The 18,939-nt window shown below is 51.1% G+C and overlaps 1 protein-coding gene, 1 long non-coding RNA gene and 1 pseudogene across 3 annotated transcripts in view; 2 read left to right on the top strand and 1 right to left on the bottom strand.

Annotated features, from left to right (window-relative positions):
- The window catches only part of LOC308611519 (centrosomal protein of 78 kDa-like), a 739,857-nt pseudogene that overhangs the window by 237,050 nt on the left and 483,868 nt on the right, over positions 1–18,939 (bottom strand). The gene's annotated exons all lie outside the window — the stretch shown is intronic.
- LOC308611525 lies at positions 2,986–5,016 on the top strand. Its single transcript, XR_014014937.1, has 3 exons — positions 2,986–3,059; positions 3,156–3,360; positions 4,721–5,016. It is a non-coding gene; the product is annotated as an uncharacterized lncRNA (long non-coding RNA).
- Positions 5,130–18,651, top strand: LOC308611513 (BCL-6 corepressor-like; the record flags this gene model as incomplete). The annotated part of the gene is made up of 4 exons (XM_081260256.1): positions 5,130–5,285; positions 6,466–6,652; positions 12,034–12,279; positions 18,641–18,651. Exons 2-4 carry the CDS (start codon positions 6,475–6,477, stop codon positions 18,649–18,651), a joined length of 435 nt encoding a protein of 144 aa, XP_081116382.1. The 5' UTR covers positions 5,130–5,285; positions 6,466–6,474.

Raw genomic sequence — 18,939 nt, 5'->3', positions numbered from 1 at the left:
GCACCACTTATTGAAGAGACTTTCCTTTCTCCACTGTACATTCCTGCCTCCTTTATCAAAAATAAGTTGAAGGGCTTCCCTGGTGGCGCAGTGGTTGAGAGTCCGCCTGCCGATGCAGGGGACACGGGTTCGTGCCCCGGTCTGGGAAGATCCCACATGCCGCAGAGTGGCTGGGCCCGTGAGCCATGGCTGCTGAGCCTGCGCATCCGGAGCCTGTGCTCTGCAAGGGGAGAGGCCACAACAGTGAGAGGCCCGCCTACCGCAAAAAAAAAAAAAAAAAAAAAAAAAAAAAAAATTAAGTTGAGCATATGTGCGTGGGTTTACCTCTGGGCTTTCTATCCTGTTCCATTGATCTATCTTTCTGTTTTTGTGCCAGTACCACACTGTCTTGATTACTGTAGCTTTGTAGTACAGTCTGAAGAGGGAGCATTTTTAAAAAAATACAATTATTTTTGTAGGCTTGGGGATCTGAACAATATTCAGTAAAGTCAAGTTTTAAAAATTAATACATTTGTATTTTTAGAATTTCTCCTGGCTTCAAGGTCAAAAAGACAAAGACACAAGAGCAGCTTTGCAAATTCACTGGGGGTCTTGCCTTTCCAGTGCTTTTCATCTTCACGCCCTGTGATTTTTGGGAAAGCAGGAGCCTCTTACTGTCGCTTCTGGGTTACCCAACTGGGTAAGAGATAGTCTAGATAATGCAGATTTAGAGTTCAATATCAAATCATTTCCATTTAGCTTTGGAGTCATCTGAAAATTTGGATTTAAATGTTGAGTGGGTCTTATGTTCTTGGAATTGTCATTAGAAACCAGATACAGGAGTTACTGGTTGAGATCATACATGGTTATGTCCAGGTTATTGGACTTAACCATGCTGGTCACTGACCAGCTTTATCCCCCTTTGAAAACGAGTAGACTGGCATTCTGGATTATATGTCAGTCTCTTACGAGCTTGGTTGGCATTACTGAAAAAATAAAAGTTGTGGATCCACAAACCCATAGACTCTATAGGCTATGTTCCGCTGTAGAATTCTAACTACATGGCGACCTTATCTTCCTAACATCAAGTGGGAGCAGTCTGGCCGGTCCATCTCGTTCTCTTGATCTTGAGTCCTCTGCAAAAGACATCCCCCTTTTCTGCACCAGCACATACGTCACAGCCCTGAAGAAAGTGTAGACATCTGAGATAGGTTAACAGTGGGGGAGGGCTGATATCCCGTGAACAGACACATAAATGCCTGTTAGACCTGGAAATTGAAAACCAGAGAGGCGGGGCCACACTGGTTTTGGCCCAGGCCACCAGCCACTGGTGTTCCCAGCAAAATGTTCCCAATGTGGGAGTTTGAGGAAGCAGGGAAAGGCAGGTGGTATGAGTTTATTAGGACTTGAGGCCCTCAGCCTCGCACTGAGGCCAGCTGAACCCCCAGAGCGTGCTTCCTGCCCTCCTATGGGCTGCTACTCCTAAAGGTACTTGGTTTCAACAGTTATTTGTGCATCAGATTAAAGACTGAAGGGAGAGGGAACAGCAAGCCTAAATTCTTCATATCATACGCCACCTCCCTTTCTCTTCTTATTATATAAGCAATTCATGTGAAAAACAAATAAGGCAAGCAAAACAAAACAAAATTACCTGAAGTCTTGCTATCCAAAAGTTACCATTAGTATTTTGGTGTATACGTGTTCCAGATTTTTCTTTATTTTCAACCCTTCATTAAGGCCATTGTTGTCTTGACAGATGATGCTGGCACAAGCACTTGAGATGAGGCTCCTCTTTTTAAAATACTGTATTTGCATTTGGCTTAGTTTCTCTCAGGCCCTGCCTTGCCTGGTCCCCAACATGGTGTTTTCTGCTGCAGTCTCTGTAAATTGGAGTTGGGGTGATGGGGCGGTCAGGCAGGGCTGTGTGTATCTGTGTCTGTACGAGGGAGGGCGGGCACACTTTCCAGTGTTTCTGGGCAACAAGCAGGCACTCACTGCAGTTTCCTATCCCTCAGGCCTGGGCTGTGGAGACAGGGGAAGTACCAGGAAGGGGTGGACGACCCCGACCCAGCTAAATTGAAGGCCCAGCTCCGCTGTGCGCTCAACAAGAGCAGGGAATTCAACCTGATGTACGACGGCACCAAGGAGGTGCCCATGAACCCAGTGAAGATATATCAAGTGTGTGACATCTCCCAGCCCCAGGGCTCTATCATTAACCCAGGTGAGGCCCCAGCTGCTGGGGAGAAGGTGGACAGTGTGCCAAGTTCCGGGCTGGACCCTAAAAGCGATAGTCGACTTGAAAGTCGCCTCGCTTACAAAGTTGAAGACTGGTAAATAAAGCAAGAAATGCTGTCCCTAGAAAGAACCCAGAGAACAAAAGATATAAACTCAGCACAGTCTTCCTGCCCACCCAGTGGAACAGTAAAGCATTAGAAAGAAGAGGGGGTATTGAGTTCTATAAAAAATAACTTCTCTTGGGACTCAACACTGAGAAGAGAGGCCAGGTAGTTTAGAAGAAGGAGGGCTTAAAACTTAGAAGGTCTGAGTTATAAACCTCGGTCTTTCCATTTCACTACTTGTGGGACATTGAATCAAGTCATTCAACGTTTTGAGCCTCAGCTTCTTCCACTATAAAATCTGGGTTCTCATCTTTCCTGCATATTTCAAAGGCTGTTGTAAGAATCAATTGCCATGACATTATGAAGGCTATTAAGTTCTCTTTATAAATGATGGGTAAGTGATCATTTAATTTGTATGGTATTTTTTCCTAGGAGAATACCACCTGATCCCTATATTTACTCAATGTTTAGCCAGTTCTGACTAAGAGCCAGATAATTTAGACTTGACCTCCAGTGAATCTAGTGAGGCTCTGCCATGAGGGAAGGGTCTGTCTTCACATTAAGCTTATAAAGGAGAGAAGCTGTGCTCCTTGGGTCCTTAGAAGGGATGCGAATGTGTGGAAAGGGGTTTAGAGTAGGAATTAAAAGATTTCTAGGAGAAGGGAGTAGGGTCTGCAGCTCCTGGATAGGGGAGGGGATGAGAGCTTGCACTGGGGCTCCGTAGGAGGAGCTGGGAGTGGGGTGAACACCCTTGGTTCCCACTCTTTGGCATTGAGGGTGCACACTGAACCCAAGGAACCTCTGTGCTGGCAGTGCCTAGCTTGAACAGTGGGTCAGCTGCAGGGATGACAGTGCAACGTGAGCGCCTCACTTTTGACCTTTGTGTGTGTGTGTGTGTGTGTTTCTCGGGTAGGATCCACTGGATCTGCTCCTTGGGATGAGAAAGATAATGGTGTGGATGAAGAAGATGAGGAAGATGAGCTGGACCAGTCACAGCACCACGTTCCCATCCAGGACACCTTCCCCTTCCTGAACATCAATGGTGAGTGGGGTTGGGGGTGGGACAGAGGCATGGAGAGGATGTAAGGGGCTTTGATTTTGCAACCGTTGACACCATATCCACCATTGCACTGGGAGCAGCGACCAGGCCCTGGGGCCAGGCTGCCAGTCTGTTAGCAAGTAGGAGTCATAGGCAAAGGCACTCCGTAGGCATAGTTATCCCAGTGGGGTGGCTTCTAGGCAGAGAGAGCATCTTCTGAATCTTATGTGATAATTCAGAGAAATTAAAAAATGAAATTCATTCTCAATCCCGCATACAAATACACAAGCTGTTACAAATTTTGCTGATTTCCTTCAGGCCAAGTGCAGGGATCCTTTTCGTGAATTGTAGGCAAACTCTTCTGCTATTTCCCTCGGTACAAATTTTCTGTCACTGCCTTAACAGCCTCTGCTAAGGCTGTATCGTGGGAAACTTGTGGCTCTACAGCTCTTAATACTAGGCTCTGATAAAATTTCTCTACTAGAGACTTTTATCTTTTTAAAATTAATTAATTAATTTATTTATTTTTTGTGGTACGCGGGCCGCTCACTGTTGTGGCCTCTCCCATTGCGGAGCACAGGCTCCGGACGCGCAGGCTCGGTGGCCATGGTTCACAGGCCCAGCCGCTCCGTAGCATGTGGGATCTTCCCGGACCGGGGCACGAACCCGTGTCCCTTGCATCGGCAGGCGGACTCTCAACCACTGCGCCACCAGGGAAGCCCTCTCTTTTTTTTAAATTGACTCTTTGAATTCAGTTTCCCAGGAGAGATGCGTTTAGAGGTTGGAGGGTCCCTGTGAGACAGAGCAGGTACTGCACCTCGCATTGCACGCTCTGAGGATGCTCAACCACAAGGTGAACTGCTCTTCCACAGCATCTTCCCTTGAACTTTTCACTGACATGCTCCTAGTCATATGACTTGCATTCAGTTGAGTAGCTTTTCACTACTTTTCTAAGTTCCATTTGGCTCCTAGGGTCAAATGAGATACTTTTGCCACCTAGAAACTTTAGTATATCCAGACGATTCCTGTAGGGTTTTGGAGTCCCCTTCCCTAGGTGATGCCCCTTCTTTTGAGAATCAGGAAATGACTCTTATCTGTCTACTTGCCCTCCTTCACTTACCCTGTCATTTATAACCTTGCAACCAAGTGATGAGTAAAGAAAACGATCATAGAGCTCTCTCAGGTTAATATTGCCACAGCTACATTCCCACTTGGTGCAATTTTAAGATTTGGACATTTGGAAATGTGAGATCCTTTCCCAAATCTTTGGCTCACTCATTCTGTTATTCTCACCCCTTAAAAGGATGCAACCCATTTCCAGGATCATGATTTCCCTTTTTTTTTTTTTCATGTTTTTTTAAAGCTAATATTGTGTGTCCTTACGTTATGGGCCACCTTGGATCCTTTATGGAAACATGTGAACATATATTAAAAATAAAAAAGTAAAATGTGGCCCTACAGCCACACCGGGATTTCATTGCCCTGAGAGAGGAGTTGGGGCGCATCAGTGACTTCCACGAAGCCTATACTTTCAAACAGGCTCCGGGCCAGCCAGTTTCCGGCTTCAGCAAGGAGAATGTTCCAGTGGTAACCAACAAGGAGAACCTGGCGACGCCGGTCTCGACTCCATTCTTGGAGCCGACCCTGGGGAGCGACGGCTCTGCGGTCACGTTCGGGAAAACCCAAGAGGATCCCAAACCGTTTTGCGTGGGCAGTCCCCACCGAGTGTGGACGTCACCCCCACCTACACGAAAGACGGAGCTTACGAGGCAGGATCAACCGATGGCAAAGTTCTGAACCCGAAGCCATCTAAGCTGGCAAAGAGAATCGCCAACTCCGCTGGTTACGTGGGTGACCGGTTCAAGTGTGTCGCTACCGGACTGTACGGAGACTCCAGTCAGCTTGGCCGGGAGCAGCGGGCATTGCAGGTGAGCCCCCCCAACCTGAATTTCAGGAGCCTGACCAGTTGTCAGGTTTTTTTAATGTGTGAAGAGGAGGGGGCCGGGGGTATGATAGGGCAGGACACCGGGCTGATTTGGTTAATGAAGCTTAGGGTAATTGAAATGTTTGAAATGTGTCCAGTAAGGGGACGTAAGTGGATACTTGAAGTTATTCTGTAGATTTTAAGCGAACTCCACTCGAATGCTGATAACGGAAGTTTTAATTATTGCGAAGGATGTCTAGAAGACTGCATGACATTTACCTATCAATCGCTTTGATTTCTCTGCCGTTACTGTACGTTAACAAATATACCTAAAAGCGCTGCTTAGAATGCCTTACGTGATACTTGGTGGAGGTGTGTAGCGGCCGCATGTCTGTGAGATTCGTGCAATTTTTTTTTCCACCCAAAAAACAAACAAACAAACAAAACAAAAACACAAACCTTGCTTAAAGGGATAGAGTATGTATTTAACTTGCTAGTGAATGATAGATGTTGTATAGGAATTTCCTTAAGATATTTTACTTTTAATTAAAACACAAAGACAAATTGTTTTGCAATGTTAAGAAAAAAATTGGTTTATGCTTATAAAAATGGATGAAGTTATCTAAATGATCCATTGAGTGCCCATTTTAATTACATAGATGGAAGGATTACAAGAGGACAGTATTTTATGTCTACCCGCTGCTTACTGTGAGGTCAGTTCTTCAAATTTTTATTACTAGAATCTTCCATAAACCTTTTGAGTTAAATTTCATTTCCAAATATACAAAGGGAAGTTTGTGGGCCATGGTCATCTTTATTCACTGTGCATTTGTTTTCTTTTCTGTTGTGTTTTTGTTTCGCTTTCTTTGCGTTGTGTTTTTGTTTTGTTTTATTTACCTTCGAAAGAGAATGTCTGTCTGTATGCCACAGTGTATGTATGGCTTTACATACACACCACATATATCTCTACATACATATGGCTTTACGAAGAAAGAGTGTGTGACTGGTTACACATAGACACTCTTACGTTTTTATCGTTTAATTTTAAAATATCTCAGTTGTATCATAAATTGTGGTTGGTTTTGGGCAAACTTTTCTTTGAAGATACTTTCCTTTAAGGTAAGGGCAGTGAAATAGCTTTGGTGGTAAGGTGTGTCTTTTTTCCATCTCCGTTCTCTTTGTAGCGTGCAGTGATGCGCTTCTCAAAGTTGGAGATGAAAGAGCGAGAAGGTGGCCACCCCACGACCAAAGACTCCGAGGTGCGCAAATTCAGCCCCGCTGACTGGGAAAGGCTGAAAGGAAGTCAGCACAAAAAGCCAAAGTCGGTCGCCCCGGAGGAGGCCATTGCCGACCAGAACGACAGTGAGAGATGTAAGTGAACCCAGGCGGCTCGCGTGTGGTACCACGTCGGTGGGAACGGGGCGGTTCCGCTCCCAGTGCCGAGGGAGGTGAGAGGAAGCAGTACGCTTCCGACGGCCCAGCGTCTGGGTGCTGGCTGTTCGGAGAACGGGCTGCTCTGGCCACCCTTCCCAGCTGTGGATTGCAAGGCTGGTTGTCCTTTGGAGCGTTGCGGCATCCAGGAGTGAAGCACCTATGAAATGCTGTTTCCTGGCACGCGTCTCCTTTTTCCGGAGCAATGCTAGTCCTGTAGTTAGTAATAGTCTGATACAGTAGAGCAGAGGAATGGCAGTGCAGGACCTCCGGCGTAGCAGGTATGTGTTCTGTTGTGTAGCAGGTACGGACACGGGTTTTTGGTAGCAGTGGGATGACACTTGCAGCCAGAGCCAGACCCTCCAGAGTGACAGTCTCCTGTGGGAGGGAGTGGAGAGTACTCGGATTCTCCCTCCAGAGGCAGAGGTTTCGTTCAAGTGCGATGAGGGCTGATGAAGGCCCCAGAGAGTTGAGCATCATTGTGTTCTGTGGAGGCTCGTTTGCAGTCAGGAGGAGCTGACACCACGCTCCCAGGCCGTGGGATCAACGAGGCCGTTCTTCCCACCAGACGGGTGTGTTCTGTTCTGGAGGCCGCACTGGAGAGAAAGCTCGTGTTGGCCTCGAGTCACACTCTGCGGTCCCATCAGCTGCTCCCCCACTGGGGTTGACTTCGGGCTTGGCCCTCGAGACTTCCTGGGCGAATGAGATGCGTTGGCAGCAAGTGGAGGTCTTTCTCCCGCTTTCTTCAGTGTGCGTGCTTGTGGCCTGCAGCCTGCTCCGGACCCCAGAAACCTCACCGGTGATGGTGAGTGAGGGCACCTCGGTGAACGTCGAGGACAGGGTGGGCGTGCAATCCTCCTGAGACGGGACAGTCGGGGGTGGTGGGCACGTTTGGGAGGCCCAGGCCCTTGGACCCGGTCGTAGGGTCGGCGTTCGCCCGCACGCTTAGGTCGTGGGTGCCTGATGCAGTTCGGGAGAATTGTGGTCAGCAGCAGCGTGTGCTTCTCTGTGCTGCTTGGAGCACTGCCCTCCCCCAGCTTATGTTTGGGGTCAGAGAAAGGCCTGTGGCCAGGGTTCTGGGTAAGCCACAGCGGGACCGGTGTGTCCCACGTGGCTCCCGTAGAAGGGGATTTCTGGGGCTAGTCAGTGGCGGCCTTACCCGAGGGATGGGGCTCTTGATGTGCCTGGAGTAGACGATTCCGAGCTCCTCCCCCTCGGGATTGGAATGAAAAACGGAGGGTCCAGGCCACCCGGGAGTGAAGCAGCAAGAAGGCCTGCCTCCTTGCCTGTGCTCACAGCTGACACGCAACCCTTACCCTCCTGAGTGGCCTCATAACTCAGCTCCTGGGGAAGTTTGTCAGAGAGATGTGATAAAAGTGGGCACGGCCAAGTTCACGGGGATGCACTTTTCTGAGGAGGGGATCTGCCTGTTGTGGGTGGACGGTGAGGTAGGCTGGAGGAAGGGAGCGGGCAGGTAACCGGCCTCGAGTCTTTTTGCCCTTTTCTCCAGCAACGTGGCCAAACCCAGGGTGGCCGCTGCCCTTCACGTCTCAGTGGCCTCACCCGCCCTTCTTCCCAGAGACGTTTGTGTGCATCCTTCCCAGTCTTTCCTGCTGAGCGTGGAGACGAGAACTCGGTGTGGCTGATGGGGAGCAGGGCCTGAGCCCCAGATGATTCCGAAAGCCCCCTCCCCCCACCGCCTGCCTCCAATCTCAGACCGACCGACGGGTCTCTTCCTGGAGCACCCGGGACGTGGCCCAGTGAGCCATGAATGGCCACCATGGGAGGTCAGGAGAAGGGTTGGGGAAGGTGAGGGGCTCCGTTTGAAAGGTTGGGGCAACGAAGGTGGGTTCCCCACCCACCCTCTGTCTTGTAGAGACGTGGGGTTTGTAAATAGCTGGTCAAGAAAGGTCACCTGAAGGGGCCACTGTTCTTACTGCGGCCTCCACGTCCAAGGCCCAGCAGGTGTTCATTCCATTCAGCTGGATATGAATGGGCCTTCTTGTTCTTGGGCCATCATGTCTTGAGCTGATATGGGCTCAGGTCCTTCTCATGGGTGTCGGTGTGGCCGAGAGCCGAGCTGTGAGCACATGGGAGCTGGGGCGGGGATTTGGGGCGGGCAGGGGTCACAGAGAGGGTCCAGGATGCCTTCAAGATGCCTTCCCCCTTCTGAGGCAGCCCCTACTCATGGAGGGCCCAGGAGCTTCTAAGGTGGTGGGTGCTGTTTGCGCGGCCCTGGTTGTCCTGGTGCGGGTGCATCTTGTTGCTAGGGGCTTGTTTAAAAAAGAAATTAACTTGAAAACACAGTGGCTGAGATACTCATTTATTCTTTATGATCACATGGGTGGCTGAGTGAAATTTTTATTTTGGAAGTTCACCAAATGAGTTTGGAGGTTCCTCAGACTTGGAAGTTCATCACTAGGAACCCTCAGTGGCATTTGAAGATGGGGCGGGGCAAGGAGGCATTGGTCCCTTCCTTCTCAAACTTGGAGTAACCATCTCCCTTGCCAGCCACTTGGCTGGGACAGGCCTAGGACCTGCTCAGTGGCAGTGCCTGGCCAGGAGCTGGAGGAAGCCTCAGTTGAGGGGCTTCATGAAACTTCTTTGCTCAGGGAACTTCTCTTCCAGCTGAGCACCTGCATGTTTGTAAACTACTTTGGAACAGAGATCCCCTGCACTCCTTGTGTAGCGGGTTTAACTTTGAACAAGGTTAGCCCTGACTGGAGGTGCTATTATAGTTAAGCTACAGAGAAGGGGATTTTAATCCTGGGGAGCCTTACAGCGACTCAGAACCCTCTCACCTTGTTTAGGCCTCACTGGGCATGGCTCAACAGTGGTGAGGGTGCTTTGCTGCCACAGTGACTTGTAAATGTTGCTGTGGTGATGCTTCTGTGAGGTGATGCTATGGTACAACCATAATGAATTTGGGATATATGTGCTGTGAGTCATAGGACCATGCTGCAGGGACCACGTTCACATCTTGCTTAGACTGGGTGACCAAGGGCACATGGCTTCCCACTTTTAGAAGGGCCAAAAGTAGCAATGATGGCAAAGCCTGATGGTTAGGATCCCCGTGTATCTATTTATCTCCCCAACTCCTTTGCCCTCAAGGGTCATCCTCCTGTGGGTCGTGGTTAGAACAGTCTTTGAGAAGCTCCAAGTGACACGGAGCCTCTACCCCATAGCTGGTGGCCATGGGCATCTTGGGCAGTCGGGGTGGGTGTCCTTCAGGGTTATTACTGGCCTGGGTAAGGTCACACTAGCGTAAGGTCTTGGGGGGCCTTAGCTGAGGGGAATTGAGGTCTTTGCCCTAAAAGGCTCCGGGGTTGGGGGATGGGTGGATGGACCTAGTTTGGAAAAAGAAACTTTCAAATTGGACATGGGGGTTCTTAAGGTAGCCCTTCCATTCCTCCATGGATCCCCTCCCACGGAGCTTTTAGGGAAGGCTGATTGGACCAGAGAAGTCCAATGGTGTAACCAGCAGGGCTCACCTCTTAAAATTTCCTACGTTTCAGGCCTGAGATTCAGGCTGGTCTGAAAGTCTTGGCATCTTTTGGTTAAAGGGATTTTTCCAGCCTTTCTCTGTGCTGAGCCCGGCCCGTGATTATGAAGCCCACCCTGGAGGGAGGCTAGCAATAACATTCGCACTTTACAAGTGAAGGGGGCCGAGTTGTAAAGTGGCGCCATTCCTGCGCAAGTGTTTAAGAGGGTCACAGAGCAGCCGGAGTGAGAGTTGCAGCACGCCGTCTTCACCGGGCCTGCGGTAGCCTGGGCTGCATCACCTGTAAGCACAGGCCAGGAGTTTGGGGTTTCTCCTGCTGCCATGACAGGAGACCCTCGCGGTTGGGGTGATTCCACCATTCTGGCAAGAGTAGATGGGGATCTCTCCCACCTTGGGATACCCTTGGAGAAAAGCTAAGTGTGTTCCACCATTGAGAACACAGGTCAGGCTAGCCCAGGCCAGGGTTAGGTTCATCCCCACAACTGGCTGCCATTAAATGCTGGGAATGCCCCCCAAGAGAGGCTGATCAGGGGACCAGCCGGCTGGGCAGAAGTGGGAGTGATACTTGAAGTGGTCTAGGGAGAGGAGGAGGAATGCGAGCAGCATGTGAGGGGTGTGTCCATGATTTCATCTAGAAAAACGGGCTGTGGGAGCTTAGCTCAGGTGTTAATGAAATACCAAACTCATACACCCACCCCCACCCCCGGCCGGTGATGGACACAGGGTCATCTTCGGGGAACTCTTTAACAGCACAGTGATCATTATGGAATTTTTTGTGTGTTAGAAACAATGTGACTAGCAAAGCAGTTGAACTGTTTCTTTGGCTAGAGCAAAAGTGAGGAGTGATGTTAGGCTGGGGTGATTGGAGGAAAAGCCCCAAGTGGATGCTAGATTGAGCAGGGGGGCAGGAGCAACACAGGCGGAGCTGGGGTGTGAGCAGTTCAGCCCTGCCCGCCACCCCCCCACCCCCCACCCCCCATGAAGGGGGTTGGAGTCTTGTCTTTGAAATGTCCTTAGATGCTTGTTGCCTGGGAAGGAAGGCGTGGAGACGTGCCAGGTGGGTGACTGGTGTCACTGAGGGCCTTCTTCCTAGACAGGAACTAGGAGCAGCCCCTCGATGGCAGTGAAATGCTTTTCCCCCCACGGGTGTGGAAAGAGGACAGACGGACTTGTAGCAATCTGGTTGAGTTCTTTGAAATTGCCCTTGACCCTTGTGTGTGCACCAGGAAGCCTTTCCTTTCCCTTTGCCAGGCTCCTCTTGCCTTGGTCTCCCCAGCTTCCCAGCCTCCCACCATTCTTTCCCTACCCTTTTTCTTCACCCTCACCCCTGCTGACCCAAGTGAACATTGGTGCTATGTCTGTGTAGATGGCAGTTGGGGGCTATTTGGTCTCTTGATGACATCAGCCTTTTTTGTTGACTAGCAGCTGTTTCCATAGTCATTTGTAGCTCCGCTCTGATTGGTTGGATCTTACTGTGAGGTCACTCACCCCCCCTTTAAAAGTAAGCCACCTTGGAGAGTTAAGCAGTTAGGGAGTGATCTCACATGCCTATAGACGGATGGTGTAGATGCCTCACCTTGACCCTTGAAGGATGGATTGTGAGTGGGCTACGCGCCTCATTTTGTGCTTTCTTTGCTGGTTGTGTTCAGCTGTCCTTCCTTTGGGACGTCTTTCTGAGGGTTTTGTGCTTGCGGCGTGTGAGGCCCCTGGTCTCCAAAGGGGGGTGGTCTGTTGGTAGCAGATTGCCTTGGGCGTGGGGGTCCTGCCTGCTCCTGGTGACCTTTGTTCCCTCCTTTCCGGGTTGTCTCCCCTCCCCTAGGGGAGTGTTATGATGGAAGCAAACCTGACCCCTTCGAAGCCCCAGAAGACAGTGATCTTCCTGAGGACATGGACACGGAGCCCCCCAGAGAGTCCCCCGCCGACCAGGCGGCCCCGGACGCGTCACGCAGCCCCACCCTCCGGCTGAACAGAAAGCGCAAGGTGTCTGGCAATAGGAACCACACTGAGACCACTGTGCTCCCGGAGGACTCTCTGCTGAAAGCCAAGCGGAGACGGGTCTCCAAAGGTGAGCTCGGTTTGGCTTCGGGCCCGCAGGGCACCCTACGGAAGTCCTGGAGCGGAGCAGTGGAAAGTTCCAGTCCCACCCTGGATCCCTGGGGGGAGCCACTCACACCTCCCCACCCCCCACCCCCATCCCACCCCCCACCCCCCCAAAGCCAGTTGCCGGGGCTGGAGCCCAAAGGTGGCCAAAGGCAAATAGGCCCCCTCCCGAGACTTGGTGACAAGTTCCAGCCAACACAGTGACCACACCCCTCCCCTCCCCCACCCCTGTTAGTGATGTGTAAGACAGTTTGTTCGGCCCACCCCCCCGCCCTGGGGGGCTTCTTCTTTAATTTGTAGTTATTTGTCCATTAGCTGACTGGCCTGAGAGGGAAATGACAAACAGTTCCTCTAACCACTTAGAAGAGCCACATTATAGTGAGCTGACCAACCTGAGGTGTGCATTGAATTAACAGGGCTCCATCCCAGAAAGCAGCGCCGCTTGCTGCACCTTAGAGAACGTCGGGAGCAGAGAGCAAACCTGGCCGGCAGGGCAGGAAGGAAGTGACCCAGGCGGTTCAGCCTGCGGTCACCCCCCAGGGCAATAGCATCTCCGAAGAGAAACCTGGCAGGAAAAGGGCAGAGGCCAAAAGCAACAGCAGCTGGTTGGAGGAGTCCCTTAAATGCAGTGACAATGAACAAGGTACGCACGGGGCGGGGGGCACTCCTGGAGGTTGGATCACCCGCCCTCTGTGGGAAACGGCCCTGGAGGGGACCTGAGCGCCATCCAAGTTGACAAGAGTAGCGTGTGGCGAGCGGGGAGTTTTCTTCCTGAGGTCCTTTCAGCCTGCACACTTCCTTATGGAATGGACAGTGAGGTGGGAGCTTGACTTCCTGGGCTGCTCCTCATCACCCAGCCCGGCTGGGCAGGAAGGGAAGTCTTGGGTGACCCCGGGCGCTTGTCAGTGCCCTCATTCCAGCCTCAGGCTGTCCGCAGTCGCCCTGTCCCGAGCACCCAGGCCCCCCACGGGTGGGGACGGGAGCGCACGAAGGGCTGGCTTCTGCCCTCTCTTGCGGCCCTTTGAAGCGACTTGCCATTTGGCGTTTCGTGGGTTAGCCTATTTGCCGGTTGAATGTGGGATAATTAAAATATTAGTGCTTTGAAAACATAATTGGTATATCTTTAAAAACTGAAGCTGCTCCAACGATCAGTGCTAACAATGGGCTTTTCTCTCCTCACCGGCTACAACTGTGTAACGCCCGCTGCTTCTCCCCCTGACAGATGTGCTGTGCATGGACGAAGAAATGGATCGGCAGCCTTCGCCCCTGCCGCAGAAATACACCGACAACAGCGAGAAACCATCCGCGAAGCAACCGTGCAAAACCAAGCCTTTGATCCCTCAGGAGCCCAGGCGGGGCTTGCCGCTGCCAGGGGACTCCTAGGTGGACAATGCGGATGGCAAGGTACCTCTTGGCCCTGGTTCTCCCCCGCCCCCCGGGCCCGTGCAGGCACATCCCGCCTGCCTGCTTCTCTGCTTCTGGGGACAAAGCTTTCCTTTTCCTGAACCCCTCCCCCCAAAACGTCCCTGCCCCTTCCTAGGGGACGTGTCTCCTGGGTGGCGGTGAAGTTTCCAGCGAGTAAAAATGCAACCCCTTCCTCGCGCCCCGCCTCCCCCAGACAGAGAGGAGGAAAAGTGCTTTCCTCCACTCAGGTTTGTAACTCAGGGAGGAGGCGAACCAGGCGGGTGGTGGAAGGACAGCCTGAAATGTGTGCGCTGCCTGGTTTCGTGATAGGTGACCGTCCGGAGATTTTGAAAGCGGCCTGAGCCCAGTTCCGACTATGATCTTTCGCCGGCCAAGCAGGACCAGAAGCCCTTGGACTGTTTGCAGCAATTGTTACCAGCTTCCCAGGCCTCGCAGCTGACATGCTCAAGCTCCCCTCCAGAGACCACCCAGTCCCGCCCGATGCCACCGGAAGCGCGGAGACTTATTGTCAATAAGAACGCGGGCGAGACCCTCCTACAGCAGGCCTCCCGGCTTGGCTATGAGGTGAGCATCCTTGTGGGTGCCCTGGATCAGGATCCGCTGGCTTCTGCTCCTTGGGTGGGGGACACACTGGCTGTGGATGGGGGGCGTGTCTCAGAGCCCAGCCCCCTCCACGTGGCGGGCTGGGCTGGGTGTTCCAGCAGGGTGTTTGCGTTGGCTCCCGCTCACACTGCAGGCTCTTTGGTGGCTTGTTCAGTCGTGGTGTGAAAAGAAAGGCAGGCCTCTCTGATGTTCCGTTCCCGTTCAGGCAGGTAGGCTGCTTCGGCCAGTCTGGCTCACTTATCTCTGATATAAAATCTGACCTAACCCAGGGCTTGGCGACCAGGGGAATTTTAATGAGCCCTTTTGGAATCTGAATAGCAAGAAAGAGAGTAGGAGAGTAGTTATTAGCTCTACTAACTTGTGCTGTTTGGGGCAGAGTGATGCCCCTGTGGGGTAGCGGGTGGGTAGTGTCTGTGCAGAGTAGGGATGGGAGTGGGGCAGACCTGAGCAGTCTCTTTCTGAGAGGGCACGGGAGCCGAGGGCTGATGGGCGGGGAGCAGGGGTTGAACCTTGCACAAAACTCCCTGTCCACACTGCTGTATCCCAACCCAGCACGGCTGATGACAGTGATGGCCTCTATTGCTAGAGCAACATAGAAAGATAGCTGATATCTGCCTAAGCCCGTGTGATCTGTAGTAACTCCTTTCACCCTGTTAACATCTTCACTTGGTAGTAACGCGTACTAGCCCACTCTCGGATGAGGAAACTGAGCCTCAGAGGGGTTAGCTGATACCCGTACAGGTAGCAATCCAGCAGTGCTCCACAGCCCACCACGCTCCTCAGCAAGACTGGCTCACACTGGAATTGCCCTTTTGACAGTTCAAAACCTCTGTAAGACAGATGACTCTCTCTGCCCTGTGCAGTTCCCCCACCATACTTGTCAGTAGCAATTGTGATGTAATAGCCCACAGGGCAAAGGCATTTTTCTGTGCTGGCATCAGCCCTCTGGGAGTTGAATGGTGACAGTAAAACGCGGTTCAGCAGGCGAGCGTGGAGGTGTGGCTGAGCACTGGGGTGGCAGGACCCAGGCTGGCCCGGAGCCCTGGCGCCCACACCCTCAGCCAGCTCTGTGCCCCTGTCCCCCGTCTCCCGTCGTGTCCCCCCACCCCGGTCCATAGTGCCGTGAGCCCTTGGAAGTGTGCCTGCCTTGGCCCTAAGGCATGACTGTGGGTGGGAAGTTGGAAGCACTAGGGCTATGCTTAGTTTGGGGGTGTTTTTTGTTGTTGTTGTGGGTTGAATGTGCTGTTGTTTATATCTACACGTCTCTTGGAGACCTCTCCATTAGCTAGAGAGCACTTTCTGGTAGTTAGCGCAGTTACTTGCAGGTGAAGTCCAAGGAGCACCCAGTTGGTTTCCCAAGAGCTGAGAGCGGGCGCCTAGGAGGACAGAGCAGATGTTGCACATAGTGTGGAGCTAGACCCCCCGTGGTTGAGAAAATAGTCTCCTTGCTTCCAGCAAACGCTGGAGTTGGGGGGGAGACTCCCAACCCCAACTTTTGGGTTAGGGTTGAGAAAGTAGACTCCCGCTTCCAGCAAATGCTGGAGATGGGGGGGCGGGGTGCTGCTGCACCCGCCGTGGAGGGCGGGGCTCCGAGCCCCACCTGTGAACTTGGCATCATTTCCAGCAGTCTCCCTTTGGGACCAGAGACGTCAAAAGACCCTCGTTGGTCCTCTAAGACAGTTTCCATTTTGGTTTGGTGGCTCTGAGGCCTGGACCAAGGGGCACTTGATCCATCCTTTTTTAGGCTACCTGGCCTTTGATTGCACAGGAAGCCTTGGGAATGTTTAGGGTCGGATTTGTTTTTTTCTTCAAATGTAAATTTCAATATGTAGATTCCACAGATCACCAGTGTTGATGCTGAACATTGTGACAAGTAGACGAACGCTTTCAACTTTGAATCCAACTTTCTGGGATTTCTCTGGGCAGAATTTTAAATGTTGGGATGATGGCCCAGTTGGGAGATGTGGCAGCTTCAACCTTTTCAAATTGAAGGACAGTTTGCTTAAGCAGATAAGGGTGTGGTTTGGGAGGGTTTTCCTGTAGTTTTGTCTTCAGCATTCTTGGTTATTTTCTTCTGCTTAGCCAAAGATACCATGTGCACTATAAAGGCTGTCTGAGCTTTATGTCATGATAATCTGGTTCTGGAAGTTTAGAAACACACTCTGGCTTCAGATCCGCGTTAAATAGATCACTTGTGTGGCCAAAGACCTCAAACCTTTCCCTCCTGGGAAAAAGTCTTCTATTTCTTAGGCTGAAACGCCAGTGTGCAACCACATGCTTGTGCCTTTAGCGGTGATGGTTAAATTTTCTATGAATTGAATAAGTCATGTTTTTAAAAAAGTTAATGAGGCATTTAATTAACTAACAACGTCGGGCTTATGGCCTTTATGGTTACATTTTGCGGGTAATGGCATTCGGTTTATAGCCGCTGAACAGAGAGCTGTCCGACAAAAGCAGTTTGACTTTGCTCGGGAATGGCTGGGCTGCCCTTCAGACACTCCCGTTTATTTCTAGCGGAGAAAATAAACCAAGGAATGTGTTGCATCGACAGACTCGCCCCGCCTCTTCACCTTTCAGTTAGAGAAAGTGCTGGTGGCGATGGTTGCCATCCATTTAGAGGCCATCACCCTCCTAGCTAGGAGAGTGTAGTTAGCCCACTTGACCCCCAACAGAGAAGGCCTGTGGGATGCTCGTCACAGCTGGATTGCATCCCTCTAACTGGGGCCCTCTTGGGCCTTTTGAATCTTCCCAGCTGACCAGGTACCAAAGACCTGAGTTATAGGTCTAGTACTTCATGTTGAACTTGGGGTTTAATATCTCTGGGCCTCAGTTTCCAAGTGTTGAATGAGGATAGTACTACCTTCCTTTCCTGCTATCTCCTGGGTTCCTGTGGGTGACAGAAGACGTCCTCATCTGGGGAAATGAGAAGCACTGTGTAAATAGTGGTATCAACGTGGTTGAGTTAGGACAGCCCGTGGCAAAAAGTCTGACCTGGCCGTGGGGCTACTGCTGCCTCTGCTGCCATCTTCCAGGAGAAGAGAGTTGACTTACCCACCAGCTTGGACGGCCTTTCATTTCTAGGTACCCTTGAATCTGCCCTAGTAGTGATGAAGGTTTCCAGGTGAAGGCCATGATTGTCACAGCAAATAAACCCTGGGTTGAGTAAATTGATGTGTGCACAGCAGTTGGTGGCGTTCAGACCTGATCCCAGAGCCACGTGACAGGGCCTCTCCCTGGCTGGGGCACACAACTCATTAGCTTGCAGCCGTCCACTCAAGTCTGGCTAGTGAGGGCCTGCTAAAAGAGCAGCAGCTTCATGCGGTATCCTGGATACCAGGGCTCGGGGCAGGTGGCCTGGGAGCCCAGAGGATTGTGGGCTTTCTGGCAGGTTGGGATGTAAACGGAGAAACGCATTCGTGGGCGTGCCTTTTCTCTTCCTCCTCTTGTTTTGGAAGGGAGCTGCTGCAGTGACCTGAAGTAACAGGGCACCGATGGCCAGGTTTACCAGCATGCCCCATTGGGTTCACGTGGTAAGGAAATGGAACATTCTAGTTCGCTCCCAAGTGAGTGGTCACCTTTGATTGGCGTATCCTCCAAAGGGCATAAAAGGTTTTACAGAACCCATCTCGCACTTATGGGCGGCTAGAATGACCCCCGTTTTAGGTTTAACAGATGAGTTACCTGAGAGATGTCACAAGGAGGCCTGTTCTGACCCCATCCCATCCCCCCTTACCCTGCAGACCATGTGTTGGGCCACATGCATGTTCTGCCTACTCCCAGCTCTCAGAACCTGACGGCTCTCTGCTGGGCACGACTTACCCAGTATAAACAGTGTAACGTGTTTTCTGGTGGCATATGCTTTCGATGTGTCTGAAAACTTTCTTAAGGTAATAAAACATTGAATAAGTTCCTGCTCTGCTTACTGGGAGTGGTTCATATTAATATTTTAACAAGACAAAAAATAAGGTTAGTAACAGTGATGCTAATGCACAGTGTTGACACAGAACATCTCCGGGGTGGGGGGTGGGGCGGTGAACGTTTTATTTGATTCTTGAAATGTGGAGGTTGCAGCCTGTGGTGTATCAGGTTCCTGTCATTAACTTGAGTAAATATGAAAATTTTAGACTGATTCTGCCCCGAGAGGGTGGAGTGAGGCAAAATAGAGGGTGGGGTTATTGGAGGCATTTTGTGTCATTCCTCGAGGATGGAGGGAGAGAGCTTCTCTTTAACTCTTCTTAACATACAGACAAGAGCATCTGAGGCCCAGGTTCTGATTGGGGATCTTAACGGGGCGCGAGGATGTAGCTGACCTGGGTGTCCCTGCTTCTCTAAGCTGGGGAATGTTCTCTGGCTGATTTAAGCTCTCTTTTTTTTTTTTTTGGTTTTTTGGTTTGTTTGTTTGTTTGTTTTTGTTTTGTTTTGTTTTTTTGCCTTTTTTTTTTTTGCACCCTTTAGGTGCAAGGTTAGGTTGTTTATTCGAGATGTTTCCTGTTTCTTAAGGTGGGATTGTATTGCTATAAACTTCCCTCTTAGAACTGCTTTTGCTGCATCCCATAGGTTTTGGGTCATCGTGTCTCCATTGTCATTTGTTTCTAGG

The sequence above is a fragment of the Mesoplodon bidens genome (genome assembly GCF_964165515.1).
Source record: "Mesoplodon bidens genome assembly, contig: HAP1_SCAFFOLD_120, whole genome shotgun sequence".
NCBI classification, from domain to species: Eukaryota; Metazoa; Chordata; class Mammalia; order Artiodactyla; family Ziphiidae; genus Mesoplodon; species Mesoplodon bidens.
The sequence above is the reverse complement of the archived record's forward strand: the minus strand, read 5'-3'. Positions and strand labels throughout refer to the sequence as shown.